Source organism: Trifolium pratense, linkage group LG4 (assembly GCF_020283565.1).
Source record: "Trifolium pratense cultivar HEN17-A07 linkage group LG4, ARS_RC_1.1, whole genome shotgun sequence".
NCBI lineage: Eukaryota > Viridiplantae > Streptophyta > Magnoliopsida > Fabales > Fabaceae > Trifolium > Trifolium pratense.
The window spans coordinates 51,578,528-51,593,263 of record NC_060062.1 but is presented as its reverse complement, the minus strand read 5'-3'; the positions used below and the strand labels follow the sequence as shown (position 1 = coordinate 51,593,263).

At 32.4% G+C, this 14,736-nt stretch overlaps 2 protein-coding genes across 2 annotated transcripts; one reads left to right on the top strand and one right to left on the bottom strand.

Annotated features, from left to right (window-relative positions):
* Positions 1-2,523: 2,523 nt before the first annotated feature.
* On the bottom strand, positions 2,524-4,979 carry LOC123922871 (protein FAR1-RELATED SEQUENCE 11-like). Its single transcript, XM_045975544.1, has 4 exons — positions 4,005-4,979; positions 3,597-3,867; positions 3,457-3,542; positions 2,524-3,339 (listed from the first exon to the last, which is right to left on the bottom strand). Exons 1-4 carry the CDS (start codon positions 4,977-4,979, stop codon positions 2,524-2,526), a joined length of 2,148 nt encoding a protein of 715 aa, XP_045831500.1.
* A 1,685-nt stretch (positions 4,980-6,664) lies between these two features.
* LOC123881450 (N-acylphosphatidylethanolamine synthase) lies at positions 6,665-11,548 on the top strand. The gene is made up of 5 exons (XM_045930152.1): positions 6,665-6,930; positions 7,011-7,138; positions 8,476-8,561; positions 10,306-10,443; positions 10,784-11,548. The coding sequence occupies exons 1-5, from the start codon at positions 6,722-6,724 to the stop codon at positions 11,066-11,068; spliced, it is 846 nt and encodes a 281-aa protein (XP_045786108.1). The 5' UTR covers positions 6,665-6,721; the 3' UTR covers positions 11,069-11,548.
* Positions 11,549-14,736: the final 3,188 nt, after the last annotated feature.

Sequence of the window (14,736 nt, the reverse complement as noted above, 5' to 3'; positions counted from 1 at the left end):
CCAATAGTCATATTTAATAAATTAGAATGAGTGAATTGTATATGATTTATAAATAATAAAATTTAAATATTTTAATTTAAACTTCATAATTGATTGTTGGTGTCATGCATATAATTGGTTGGTGGTATTCTTGGTGATTGATATGTATGACTTCAAGAGTCATATTTAACACATAAAAATGAGGGAAAACAAATTGAATATTATTTATCTAATATTAACAAGAAAAACTAAATGTAATGGTACATTATTTGTGTTGTCATCATTTATTTAATTAAAATATGAAACATTTTCTTAATTATAAAAAAAATGCAACATTTAAATTTCTAAATTAAAAGTAAAATTCTTTAACGCCCCAACTAAATTGTCTAGAATATTTAGTCGAAACATATATAATTGAATCTGGGTACATTAAAATTACAAAATAATTAATTTGAATTACAAGTCGTCACAAGAATAATGTGATAAACCAGTATAATACAGCGGAATGAGAACTAAATTCTACATGAATAGATTAGACATAAAGCAAAGAAGAAGATAAAAATCTTCTAGCCCGATAATCCAAGCTCAACCTCGATCATCAGTCCCTACCTGATCCATGCTCCAGTTAACCTGTTTACATAAAACAAAATTAAAAGGCGTGGGATGAGACTACTAAGCCTCAGTGATCCTACTACCCAACTAATGATGACTACACCGGGGGCAACTGAAACTAATAGTTTCTAACATAACCTGAACCTGAACATCTGATCTAATACTTCTAATCTTGACATAAATCCTGAAGTTTTCATAACATAATAATATAAAGTAATAAAGGTGCAACACTTATTATTATCTTGTCAATTTTATCCTCATAGGGTCACTCCGAGGCAAGCGGGTCCTAGAGTGCCTAGTCCTCGTACTACCGATAATAATATATGTCGGGTTCCGCCTCAGCTTGCATTTCTTATTAAATTCCTCGGATTCTGAAATGAATCCCCTGACATGGTAACTAATGATCATGCATCCTGATAATGATGCTAATGACAAAGCTTTCTGATAAATTCTGAAACTTAATTCCTAATCCTAAATAGTTATCCTGCCCAAAAGAAAAGAAAACCTTCCCAAGTAATTATAACATTCCTAATGATTTACTAATCTTGAACTTAGTTGATTTCTGATATAAATGTTTTCTTTTGAGGATATGTATGTAAACCAGTCGTTATTACCAAAGTGTCAATTTTGCACCGGTTCACATAACTCAGTTTTTTAAGAAAACAATGTTCTGAGATATATGCCTCGGCTCAAGATATCCTTACACTGGTTCAAGCCTGCCTAGGCTTTTAAACATACTAACATACCACATAGGCTTTCAAAAAGGTCAGAATCAGGCCTAAAAAATAAGCTTATGATAGGCCACAGGGCAGACTCAGACCTTCGATTTTTTGACAGACCAGACTCGGGCTTCGCAAAGCCTAGCTCGACCTAGCCTATTCCCACATTTAAGGACAGGTAACAAATATGACAGTTATTCTATGTTCACAAAAGCAGTGACGTGTCGGTAATTTTGATGTTAACCATGATCAATTTGAAGTTTATGTAAACCGTGAAACCTATACAATTGAGACCAAATTGAAATAGACGATAACTAGAAGAATAGTAACGATGCAAAGTTAAAAATTTAAAAGACCGATTTGTCAACTAAAAACTTAATTTGTTACATAAAAATTTACCTAACTGTCAACGCAAAACATAAAGACAGGTTCGAAATCGATACCTCTCAAATTCAAACATGTGTATTCACCATTAGAACAAACCTATTGAATATAAAAAAAAATAAAAAATTCCCCAAGAACAAACCTATTGAATATATATATATATATATATATATATATATATATATATATATAGGGTTTTGCTATAACACACCCATTCATTTTCATGAAGGTGTGTTATAGCATGATACACCTTCTCAATTATACACTAAAATTCATTTTCTCTCTCATCAAATACTTCATAAAGTATTTTTCATATCCAAGAGACCAAAACTCATTTTCTCTCTCCGGGTCCCAGCAATCCTTTTAGTAGGCTTTCTTTGTTACAGTATACCAACACCAATATCACTTCCTGAGTGTCTTCTTCAATTCTTTTTTATCCCTGTTGTCTCAATTTTTTTCTTTCTAATACATAGAAATTAAATTACTTTCACACTAATAATAGTAACAATTAGCAATTGTTGATACATGAGTTTACTAAATTGTAATCAGTCTCAATACTGTTAACTTATACAAAATATAGTGACTATACAACTTGATCATCAAAAAAATCTACCTGAACCATCAAGTTTCTATTAATTTCACATTAAAAAGTACTATCAAAATTCAAAACAACTTAATCGATCACTTTCTTCTATCAATCCACTCTCCATTTCTAGATGACTATTTCCAACCCTTAGTGATCCTACCAAAGCACAAGAAGAAAAACAATGTCAATATAGCATTCAATAAATCCAGACAACAACAGAACAAAGCTTACAAGTTAAATTACTTACTTATTAGGAGATTGAGAAGGCAATTCGAGATTTTTCTTTTTGTTTGGACAATTTCGTGTGTCGTGATTAAATTCACCACAATTTGGAACATGGCAACGACGTGGCTTCTTTGCAACTTCAACTCCTCCTTTTGGTCTTGATCCTTTTGGCCGACCTTTGGATTTTGAGGGAATGGGATTTTCAACATCACAACCATCATGATTTGGAACATCAGGTTCCAAATGCATCTCATGTTCTTGATTTTCAGGCATACTTTTTAGCTCTCGGATGACTTTTTCTAGTTTTGTGGCTGCTACTTGCTCTCGTTCTTTTGTCTTTAAGGATTCAACTAACAAACATTGAATTAGAGATTGAAACTTTCCAGATGAGCCACTATTGTTGTTGACTACATGACTAGAATTTGGGATCAATGAACTTTCTCGTCTCCATCGAAAAGGAAGATACTTTGACGGAAGGGAAAAATAATTTTTCACCATTAACACTCGAATAGCATGTCTGCACAATATTCCTGAAAACTGAAATTCTTTGCAAGAGCAATTAATTAACTCTTCTTCTACTGTCCAACTTACTAGACGACCACCATCAACTTTGGTATGATGTTGCACAATATAATTGCCATTATCAGTTTCAGTTGCTGCATATTTTGTAGCTAATTCAATCTCATGTTGCAGCAACCCAAAGGCATATGGTGTGAGAATAGATGCAGCATGTTCCTCAATAGGAAAACATGTTCTAATTTCAAGATTGTGATACTTTTGACGCATTCTTGCCTCTTCTCCAGCTTGATTTCTAATTTTGACTGCAACACCAACCTACACATACAAAAAATTGATTAACAAAATACAAGCTAATTTAAAAATTATAAGTTGATTAAAAGTTATAAGATAAGTTCATACTTGATTTACAAAATCTGTCAAACTTGTTTTTGCATCTAAGAATCTTTTAATATACGAGTTTATTGATTCTGAGCGTCCTGTTGTCGTCATCCCGGCAAAAAAAAAGTCTTTCAAATAAGCTAGGGCCCAACATTCACGATGAGAAAAAAGCAAGTTTATATGCCTATCCATGCTTAGACCAAACCGAGCAACCATTAAGTTCCATTCTCGTTCAAAATCATCCGCACATTCTAAATGATACACCTTATGAAACTCATGTTTAAAGTCGTTATATCTCGAACCTAGAGGAAAAGAAAACCAACTTGACAACTTTGCTACAATATGCCATATGCAAAATGCATGTTTCGTATTTGGCAATTCCATTGCAATGGCTTCTTTAAGTGCGGGATCTTGATCCGTAAGAATAGTTTTTGGATATTTTCCTTCAACAAAAGCTAGGAAAGTCTGAAAATAGTAACATTTAATATAAAACAATTCAATAAAATTTCTATAAATTCAATAGTGATAACAACTTTAAGTAAATAAAATTTTACCTTTAAAGCCCATGTGAAGGAAGAAATTTTCTCATCTCTCAATAGAACACAACCAAAGAAAATTGTATTTCCATGGTTATCAACACCAACCCATATCCCAAGTGGCATATCATAACGATTTATTCTATATGTGGTATCAAAAACTACAACATCTCCGAAAGCTTCATATGCTCGAATTGAATCACCAAATGCCCAAATAATATGCTCCAATTTGTTACTTTCATCAATTGTAAATTCATATTTGAATGCGTCATCTATATCTTTCAAACTTTTGCACAATTTAAGAACATCTGAAGCATCACTTTCTTTACCAATACCACTCTGAGATTGAATAAAATTTCTAATATCCTTCTCTAGAAATGGTAGATTGCCTGTACATATTTCTTTCTCTAATTCAAGCACTCTCATGATAAGACTTATAGAGCAACCGGCTTTCGACAACAACATTATACGACTTTGATCAACAATTGGGATGCTACGATAGGCAGGAAGAAATTGAACCTCTTTGTCATCCAATAACTCATGGTTGTGATCATTGTTGAAATACTTAACCACCCATTTTTCCTCGACGCCAATTGTACTGATAGCAACCAGCATCTTTGCACTACAATTACATCTTGAAGATTTTCGGTTTCTTTGGCAGTCCACTTCATTAGTTTTGCGGTGTTTAACAATACCACCACGATGACAAACAAATTCCCTTTTATAAATACCCGATGGATTCATCTCAGACTCGTGTTTAACAGATTTGTAAATGTGATCACGCCTAATTGAAAATCGATTTTTTCGTGCAAATAAACGATAAAATTCATAAGCTTCATAATCACTGTTAAATATTTGCCCTTCAAATGGAAAACACTCATCAATATTATTGACTTGATCAGTCAAGGGTTCATGTTGAGGGTCTTGAAGTAAATATTCATCATCTTCAACTATAGAAGCATAATCGTTAAGAAGCTCCAAGTGCCAATCACTAACACCATTTGTTTCTTCAGATATCATACTGACCTCTAAATCTTTCATATTTAGAAAATAAATTTCGTTATTACAAAATAAAAATAAATTTGGAATTTGAATGAAAATATGTACCCATTCATGAAGAAATTGGAACTTGGAAGATAGTTATGAAATATGTACCCATTCATGAAAATATGTATTCATGGATAAATAAAAAGAGGAATATTGGAATAAAAACAGAGATTAAAATGAAATTATAAATAAAAAGGAGATAAAAAAAAATACCTTTTGAATAAGATAGCTTCATTGCATTTTACACATCAAGCAAGTCAAAGATGAAGAGTGTGGAGGGAATAGAGAAAGTCCATTCACGTTGGCAGAGAGAAAGGGGAAAATAGAGCTAGTTTAGGAAGTTGTACAGTGTTGGAGGGAATTTTGGTGAGAAGAAGCGGGAAGAAAATAAGAGATTTATGAGTTTTTTTTATTGATTAAATGCAATTTACAATCATGCCCTTTTGTTTTCACTAATTTTAAAGTGAGAATAGGGACTTTTAGAGTCCAATTGAAAAGGTGTACCATGCTATAACACACCTTCATGAAAATGAATGGGTGTGTTATAGCAAAACCCATATATATATATATATATATATATATATATATATATATATATATATATATATATATATATATAAAGGGTAAATAGGGTTTTACCCCCCTGCAAAATAGGTCAGGCGTTACCCCCCTGCAAATTTTTTTTTTGTGATTACCCCCTGTAAAATGAAGATTCCATCATTTACCCCCCTCAGTTGACAACATGGATGTTGACTGGACAAAATTGATGACGTGGGATGCATGTGTGGCTTTTCATTCATTTTTTATTAAAGTTTTTGTGCCACGTAGATAAATAACTTAATATAATTATTAATTTTTCAAAAAGAAAAAGAAATTAAAAAAAATTGTTAATAGAATTTATTTATAAACATTCTTGTTCTTCTTCTTCTCGGTGTAATCACAAATCAAATCCCACACAATCAACAAAATCTTCTTACCCAAATTTCTCTCAAATTTCACATCTTATTAACAACCCTAAATTATTTATCTTCTATAACCACAACTATACGATACAAAACTAAGCCAAAGTAACAAAAAATTTAAACTTTCCAAAACTCTTCGATTCTTGGATGAAGGTTTGAGTTATTAATTTAAGTTTAATGAATATTTTTCATATCTACAGTTTGATGAAGTTTTTTGTGTTAACAAGGAATATTTTCCGGAACTTTAGGTTTAATGAATATTTTCCAGATCTGAAAACAAAAATCAAAGGTGACGATGAAGGTTTCTGTGGGTTTCGGCGAAGGTGACGGTGAAGGTTTATGTTGGTTTCGTTCAAGATGACAGGTTTATGTTGTTTTTGATTTTTTTTGGAGAGAATGATGAAATTATAGCAATATTGAAGAAGATGAACCTTCAACCCCAATTACTATCGTTTTTTTCTTCTTTTTTTTCAGTTTTTTTTTTAATTAAAAAAATAATAATTATACAATCATTAATGAATCGACAATAAAAAAATAAATATAAAATGAATTCATTCCACTTGTATGTGCCACGTCATCAATTTTGTCCAGTCAACATCCATGTTATCGACTGAGGGGGGTAAATGATGGAATCTTCATTTTACAGGGGGTAATCACAAAAATTGACCTATTTTGCAGGGGGTAAAACCCTGTTTACCCAAAAAAAAAAAAACTTTTATTAAAATCTTAAAATCACTCCCGACTGTTGCTGTGCAGTAGTCGGCGGGGAAAAAAATGTCGCGGACGATGGAGTGGGCGGCGAAGTCGGACCACCTTAAAGGCATACCAAGAAAAATTGTAATAGCAGCAGTCGGTTCCTTCGCCAAAACGGTGTCGTCTCTCATCAACACCACCTCCGTTCACAACGCCGACACTCTTCTCCGTCTCGTCCGTTCCAGACCCCAATCCATCCCCCTCATTACCGTCAGCAATCACATGTCCACGTCAGCTCTCTCTCTCTCTCTCTCTAATTTGATTTTTTTTATACTTCTTTTTGTGATAATAATTGAAATTTTTGATCCAGTTTGGATGATCCATCAATGTGGGGATTCAAGGGTTTTCCAATTTTTGATACTAAGATAGCTCGATGGGTTCTTGCTGCTGAAGATATCTGTTTCAGAAATCCACTTTATTCCTATATTTTTCGTACCGGTAAAATATCCACTCTTCAATACATTAATTTTATTGTGCTAAATAGCATTTGTTATGGGAATTGGAATTTTGTTGAATTGCTTCAATTGTATGCTGATTAGTTTGAATTTTGTTTTCAATGCTGTTCATAGAAGATTGCGTTGTGAAAAATACTAGCATTTTGTTCAAATTTTGTTATGCTACATTGATATACAGCTGCTATTTGATAACTAAAACTTTGTATTATTAAATAGTGTATAGTGTTATTTTAAAAATAAAAAATTAGGGCGTATTGTATAAAATTAGTGATTTGTTCAAATTTTGCTATGCTATAACTGCTACTTGATAAAATTACTTGTTTTACTTGCGGTTAGTTTAGACTAGTGTTAGTTGTTTTTATAATATTAGAGAGTTCTTGGAAAAGTTTATTTGAACTTATCATATAACACTTCGTTGAGTATTTGGTACGGCTTATAGAAATTGAATTTTTTATTTTTATGTTTATGATATATGTATAATGTATAATCTATTTCAGCTTATCGTGACCAAAATAGTTTATAGAAATAGAGATTATATAAGGTTTCTCTTTGATTATATAAACAATATATACATAAGCTCTTATGTGATATATTATTATTGAATAAACACTTGATTAAGTTGTATATCCAAATATTCCCGTGTTTATTGTATTACTGTATTAATGTATAGTTGAGAGTGTTCAGAAAGATGATAGGTTCAACTATTCAAGAATAATAAAGGTCTATTTGGTCTATTTTTTTTAGCTTAAATTTATATTTTATATTTGTTTCTTGTTTTCAATATATGTATGAGAAATGGTATCAGTCAAATGTTTTTTACCTTGAGAAGATAGGATGTTACAGAAAACACATGGGTAAGGGTAATTTACTTTCCTGCTAGAATGCTCTAACAAAGAAAAGGCATTGGCATTTCTCAACCCTTTTTACCATTAGTTGAGTGTATTCATTAAGATAGGACGGTACACAAGTGAGGATTTCTTTGTATAGAACAAATTTTGAAATCAAGGGCATTCTTCGTTGAACACAATTGCTTGAAGTTAGACAGTCCCTGTTCAGTTACTGTGGGAATTCAGTTGAAATCCTTTTGTGCATTGTTTCAGTAGTATTGAATTAAGTCCATTTCACTTTGCAAAACTAAACTTGAATTAATTAGAAGGGTAGACTTAGAATGTAGTGTCTTTTTTTTTTTGGTACAAGAATGTAATGTCTATTACTCTCTATTTTGTGTAAATTATTGTTCCATCAAAATATGCTACGAAGCTTTTTTATTTTTTGTGGATTATTATTGGTTTGTTGTTTCTAAAATGGTAATATTCACAGGGAAATGCATACCTATTACGAGAGGCGGCGGAATTTATCAAGAGCACATGAATGAAGCGCTTGAGCGCTTAAAAGATGGAGAATGGGTATCTATGTAACATTTAATACCTTCTTCCCTCCACACAAGCATAACTCTTTTACGATGATAATTTGGGTAATTTATATCAAAATTTGATTATTATGGCCCTCTAGTATTGCTAGGAATTTTTTTGTTCTTGCTTTTTCTCGGTTGTTGATGTTAAATGGATTACATACTTTGCGAGTCATTGTTTTCTGTTGATGAGAATGATGGTTCAGGGGAGGTTTTTTAGAGTAGAATGCGAATAATTCTATGCTGTAGGCTGAGGGTAGAGGCATATCCTCTGTAGGGGATTTTCTCCGGGAAAATGTTGAAATAACTATCTTTAGCTTTTCTGTTTTGTTTTTTTACTTCTGTAAACCTTTTATGCTTTTTTAAAAGATTATGTAATAACAACAAAATATTCTTTCCTTTTTACTATTTATTGTTTGCTCCTATCATCTTCCTATTAAATATTCAGCTGCATGGTGGATCATGCTTGAATAATTTATTTTTTTTATCCATTTCTTTATCTGTCATAAAAATATCATAGGATGGATTTTTAGGTGGGTTTCCTTGGTCCTACAGGCAAGTTGCATTTTTTCAAAATGTGCTATGCTATGCATGTAGATGTGGTCGGTGCAACTGCATCACTCCATAATTGCAACCTACATCTGATTGCAATTCTGTAACACAGACAAAACCTATAATTCAAATGCTTGGGCTATTCATGTTGCCTAACTGAGGCATTTATGCAGGATAGGTCTTTTTCCTCCTTAAAGTTAATGGTTGCTAGTTAGGAAATCAATTCTAAGCTTTTTTACATGCTCTTTGGATTGTAAAACACTTATCATTTATTATTTTCTGAGTGATTTATGTTTATAGTTTTTCAAATTTTTCATCGAAAATCAAATCTTACCACAAAACCTTATCTCACTGGTGGTTCATAGACTCCAAAGCTCTAGCAACCATCTTCGGCTGTGGATAACAAGCTTTTAACTAATATTTATTTTATTTCATTTCATTTTTGTGTTGTGCTTGATGCATTTATGGGCTGAATTGGAGAAGAGCAGAGGGGAAAAGAAGGAAATGAATCTTTATTTACTTGTTTTTAAATAATGTAAAATGAACTTTTTCGTTGTAAATCTCCATGAAGGTTGGGAAGGACCAAACTGTCTCCCTTGTTTTTATTTATTTATTTATTTATTAAATTAATAAGCCTATTTTTCTCGATGTTTTTCATGTGTTTGCTTTGCATGACCATTGGGGGTTTTTATATTAAGAAAAAGGCTGTTAACATTACAAGATCATTAAGTGTATGACAATTGATTAAGAACAAAAGTTATAGAAAAATGGGATAACATTGCAGTGGTTTCATAGGTAAAATCAGATGCCACCGGTTTCCACAATTGAGTCTCGTTAGCAATCCTACCATCTTTCCTTGCTTTTTAATTTTACGTTCTGTGTTAAATTTGATTGGATCTTTCAACAATTTTCTTATTACGTAAACAACGAATGGAGGATATTTTTGGAAATGTGGAAACACACTTGATCTCAATATGGAACTTTTATGGAGGGTCCATGCAGTAAATTGATATACCACAACCAAAAGAGAACAAGTTTTAGAAGTTTCTGCAACTATTGCTTTAATAGTATTGATAGGGTTCTAGTGTCCAAATGGAAAATTCTCTGTACTGGTACAGTAGATCTATTTTTTATTTTTTTTTAATTAGAACTGTCTGACACATCATACATGAATTTTGTTGTGGCAGCTGCATACTTTTCCAGAAGGAAAAGTTTATCAAGATGATGCACCTATAAGGCGATTGAAATGGGGAACTGCTAGTCTAATTGTCCGTGCACCTATAACTCCGATTGTATTGCCAATTGTTCATCATGGTTTTCATGAGGTAACTTACAGCATCCCTCTTTCCTCTATACCTTTGGAATTGGAGCATTTGAATCTTGTAATTAAATTAAATTAAATTGTCCGTGCACTTATAACTCCGATTGTATTTGTTTTATTTTATGTACTCCAATTCCAGAAGAGATTCTGTCATTACTGTTATGATTCTTTTGATCCAAAAGTGATACATATCCCAACCGTTACTATGCAAGTATCTTAATCATTGTCTTTGTGCATGTTTTTGGACTATCACATTGTGCCATTGTATACTATATTTAATTTAATTTAATTTTGTTGGTACGTTTATTCTGGTTTTTAATGCAAAGTTTTGCTTATATTTCTAGGTGATGCCAGAGAAATATATGTTTGGTAGACGGCCTCCTTTACCACTATGGAATAAAAAGATTAATATGATTATTGGCGATCCAATTGAATTTGACCTTCCAGCAATGAGTGAAGAGGCTATTGCCCAGTCTCGGAACGACTCATTCCCTGCTATTGGGTGGCCCAGAACTTCCGATGGTTTGGATGAGGCAGCACAGCGATATCTGTACACTACAGTTTCAGAGAAAATACGTGCTGCCATGGAGAGATTAAGGTGTTATGGTAAAAGTTTTCTGAAGTCATAAGGTTCAATCCCACCTAAGCCTTTTAAGATCTCACAAATTTGTTCATTGTATTGTATCATTCATTGTTATTGTAGTTGATGGTTGAGTTAGAACTCTCAACTTGAGGTTCTTAAAGTCAAGTTGGCAATAGAATATTTTAGCTTTGTAGGGGCCATGGCCCATGGACTACCCTCCATCTGCAGCCCAAATTTAGGTGGGCTAATATTTGAAATATCATTTTTTAGAGAAACTAAACAAGTTTTAGCTCAATTCTCAAGTAGGCTAGGAGATAAATCCTAGTTAGTAATTTTGGATATTTATAAGAAACATCATGCATGGATTTTTCTCCTTTGCATTTTAGTAGTGTCTTGTCACTTTCGAGAGATATAAATAAACAGGTGCAGTTCGCATTTTAGGTAGCAATGCTGTTCAAGCAGACCTCATTGTTCATTTCTTTGTGTAATGTACAAATCCTATAATACATGATCTCATATAATGTTATATCTTCCTGTTCCTATTTAGTTTGTTACTTTCTTTTGTGGTCCAGAAGGACAAGCACAGCACTCATTGTTTTGCTGATTAATTAGCAGAAAAGTGAATGTTAAGGAAGCATCCTTTTTTGTGTATTCTTTTAGCAGAAAAGATAAACTTTGGTTGGGGCCATATCATGTTCTTCATATGCAACACTCATTTCCTCATTTCCAAAGTTAAACTTTATGATAAAAAAGTTATGACTAACAGTGAGAGGTAGTATTGCACAATGAAATTTGTATTTCATATATTTGGTGTAATGGTCCTACTAAATTGTGAGGTTAATATGAGATTCCATTCAATAATATTGTTTGGCAAATAATGAAAGAGATGGTATATTGTGTATGCATCAATTGAAGTAACCCTATTTAAATAAAGACGTGGTTCTCAAATCCTAGTTCACCTGATAAAGATGCCGAAACTTTCGAACCCCAACTCCTCTACTTGTGTGCCTATTGTCATTTCGTCTATCTACCAAAATAAAAAGATCATTGATTAGTTTAAATCTGGTTTTCTAGACAAGTAAGTTTGTAATGGAAATCACAATCATTTCAAGTAGAGTATCTTTTGTTAACCAAAACAAAAATTCTCAAAGTGGTTACCAAACTTTTTCCTTTGCCAACAACTATTGATCATTTCAATCAAGTTTGGCTCTTTTGTTTAACTTCATTTGGTCCACCCAATTGAAGAGTGAAGACTTAATAAGGTTTCTCCTCAACTTTTTCATGCTTGTCTTAATTGACAATGAATTGAAGACCCTTTTGAATAGTAGCACTCCTCTAGTTGAAAATTTCTCATCCCACTCACTCACTTTCTCACCCACCCCTGTTTTTCCATTTTTGCCCTTGGTCAAAAAATTCGGAACACGTTTTCCGAATTTTTTTAGTTCAAATTTGGAAAAAATTCGGAAAACACATTCTGAAGTTGTTTTTAAAGGCAAAAAAATTCGAAAAACGCGTTCCGAATTTTTTGACCAAGGGCAAAAATGGAAAAACAGGGGGTGGGTGAGAAAGTGAGTAGGGGGGATGAGAAATTTCCCCTCTAGTTGGTGGTATTTTCTTATTATGTGGAAACAAGGAAGTGAGTATTGCACAATGTAGTTATAAATTCACATTAATTAACCCATGTTTTCTTACTCACTTTGTAATCATTAGATAAGATAAACAAATTTGTTTTAATTCACGTGCTCAGGCCAGATACGTGGGCAATTTATTTAAAAAATTCTTACTATTTAAACCAATTTATTGCCGATAACTTTGCCATATTTTTTAACACTAATTATCTTGCAAATTTGAAGTTGAACCATCATTTTAATAAATAAATAATTATCGCACATATTTGAAAATTTTCATTAGTGTGAAACATTAAAATTTGATTGTTCACTCTTTCTAGTGACTATTATTCTATTATGTCATTTGTGCGACATGAACTATAGTTATCTTATTTGGTATAGTTTTGTTCATCTCATTATGTATTCTAGTTATATTTGGTTTTCTTGTTGATATACCTTCACATGGCACAATTAGGTCTACAAATTGAACATGAAAATGACGTCCAATAACACCTTCAATTTCGAAAAGGATGGAACTGATGCCTATTAATTTTGAAGATATAATCATTGCAATTGTACATTGGATCAATATAAGTATTGCAATAGACACATAATGCAAGACATGTGTATTTCAGTGCTAGTTTTAAAATTAGCAGTTTTAAAATTAACCAATTTTGTATCAGTATCCATCGTCAGATTTGTGGATTTTCCAATTTGCTTGAGTGCATCGTGAATCAAATGGACATAATAAAAAATTTACAAATCCTATTTTCATGCAACATTGTGGATAACTCTTCAAAGTATATCATGTTCATGCTAGTGTTTTTTGTTCATGCAATGAACTAGCATAATTAGATGGTTTCTCTAGTGTTGTCAGTGTTGATGGTGATGAGCTCAGGTAAGGAGGAGAAGGGTGTCAAATAACCGATTATCCCAAAAGCTTAAGCTGTTAGGATAGAGCCATATCGATGGTTTTATATTATTTCTAACACGCCCCCTCACGCAAGAGCCCACTTGGGCTTGAAGCGTGGATAATACATAGGTCTACCTACCATATGCTTAAATTCCACTTTTTAATTAGAAAGTGAGGGGAGCGGGGATCGAACTCTAGACCACTTAGTCATAGAGGCTCTGATACCATGTCAAATAACCGATTATCCCAAAAGCTTAAGCTGTCAGGATAGAGCCATATCGATGGTTTTATATTATTACTCAACCTTACAAAACCGGCTTTGGTTTTATATTATTTCTAACAAAGGGTATCTGCAACAATGTTAATATGTATACGTAGGAGAATGATGAGAATACCCGTTTTGTGGGTTCTACTATGTAAGTGGAATGAGTCATGAATATCTTGTGACAATGGTCATTTATTTGATATGTGCAGTGTAGCATAAGAATACAGTGTGTCTGGTGAGGTGTCATTTATCTGTTGCGGACAATGCATCATGAGGGTGAAGCAAGCGTCTGAGCTTGGATAACGAATAACACTATTGGGCTAAAGACGTAAATGGACTACCAACTTTGTCGGCCTTGATCCAGTCTGAAATAGTTCCTTCAACCCAAAAACTTATTGTGCACCTTATAAATATAATATTAACCATTTTTCTCTATGAATACTCTCTCCGATCTTATACACAAGAAAACGTTTACTTTTTAAGTTCATTGTAAAGTTGATATATTTAGATTATAATGTTATCTAGATACATCAACTTTACAATGAATCTAAAAAATATATATTTGTCTTGAAAATCCACTTAAAGGTGAAAATCCACTTGTCTTGATATATTTAGACTATAATGTTAAACATATAAATAAGGAAATTTTGTCTTGAAACTCGTAAATTCAATACATTGAAAATATAAAAAGTTGTTTTTATCAACATTAACCTTATGTTTTATTTTTATTTTTGGTATGCTTAACAAGTGTACCCATGCTTAACAAGTGTACCGGGTGCACTGTTTAACATGACCCATAAAACCGTTTAAAAAAAAACATGACCCATAAAATAAAATCCATTTTTGTCGGACTAAAGTAGATATGTGATATATTTTCATTTTAAATCTAATTGTGATATGATAGTATTGTAAAAAGAACATTATAATAT

Excerpts from the sequence above, each read along its gene's own strand:
- LOC123881450 (XM_045930152.1), top strand. The coding sequence starts at position 6,722 with ATGTCGCGGACGATGGAGTGGGCGGCGAAGTCGGACCACCTTAAAGGC. Across the intron at positions 7,139-8,475 it reads TTCCTATATTTTTCGTACCG|GGAAATGCATACCTATTACG; the intron begins GTAAAATATCCA and ends TAATATTCACAG. Across the intron at positions 8,562-10,305 it reads GCTTAAAAGATGGAGAATGG|CTGCATACTTTTCCAGAAGG; the intron begins GTATCTATGTAA and ends TTGTTGTGGCAG.
- LOC123922871 (XM_045975544.1), bottom strand. The coding sequence starts at position 4,979 with ATGAAAGATTTAGAGGTCAGTATGATATCTGAAGAAACAAATGGTGTT. Across the intron at positions 3,543-3,596 it reads GGTTGCTCGGTTTGGTCTAA|CTTATTTGAAAGACTTTTTT; the intron begins GCATGGATAGGC and ends GTTGGGCCCTAG. Across the intron at positions 3,340-3,456 it reads ATATTAAAAGATTCTTAGAT|GTTGGTGTTGCAGTCAAAAT; the intron begins GCAAAAACAAGT and ends TTGTATGTGTAG.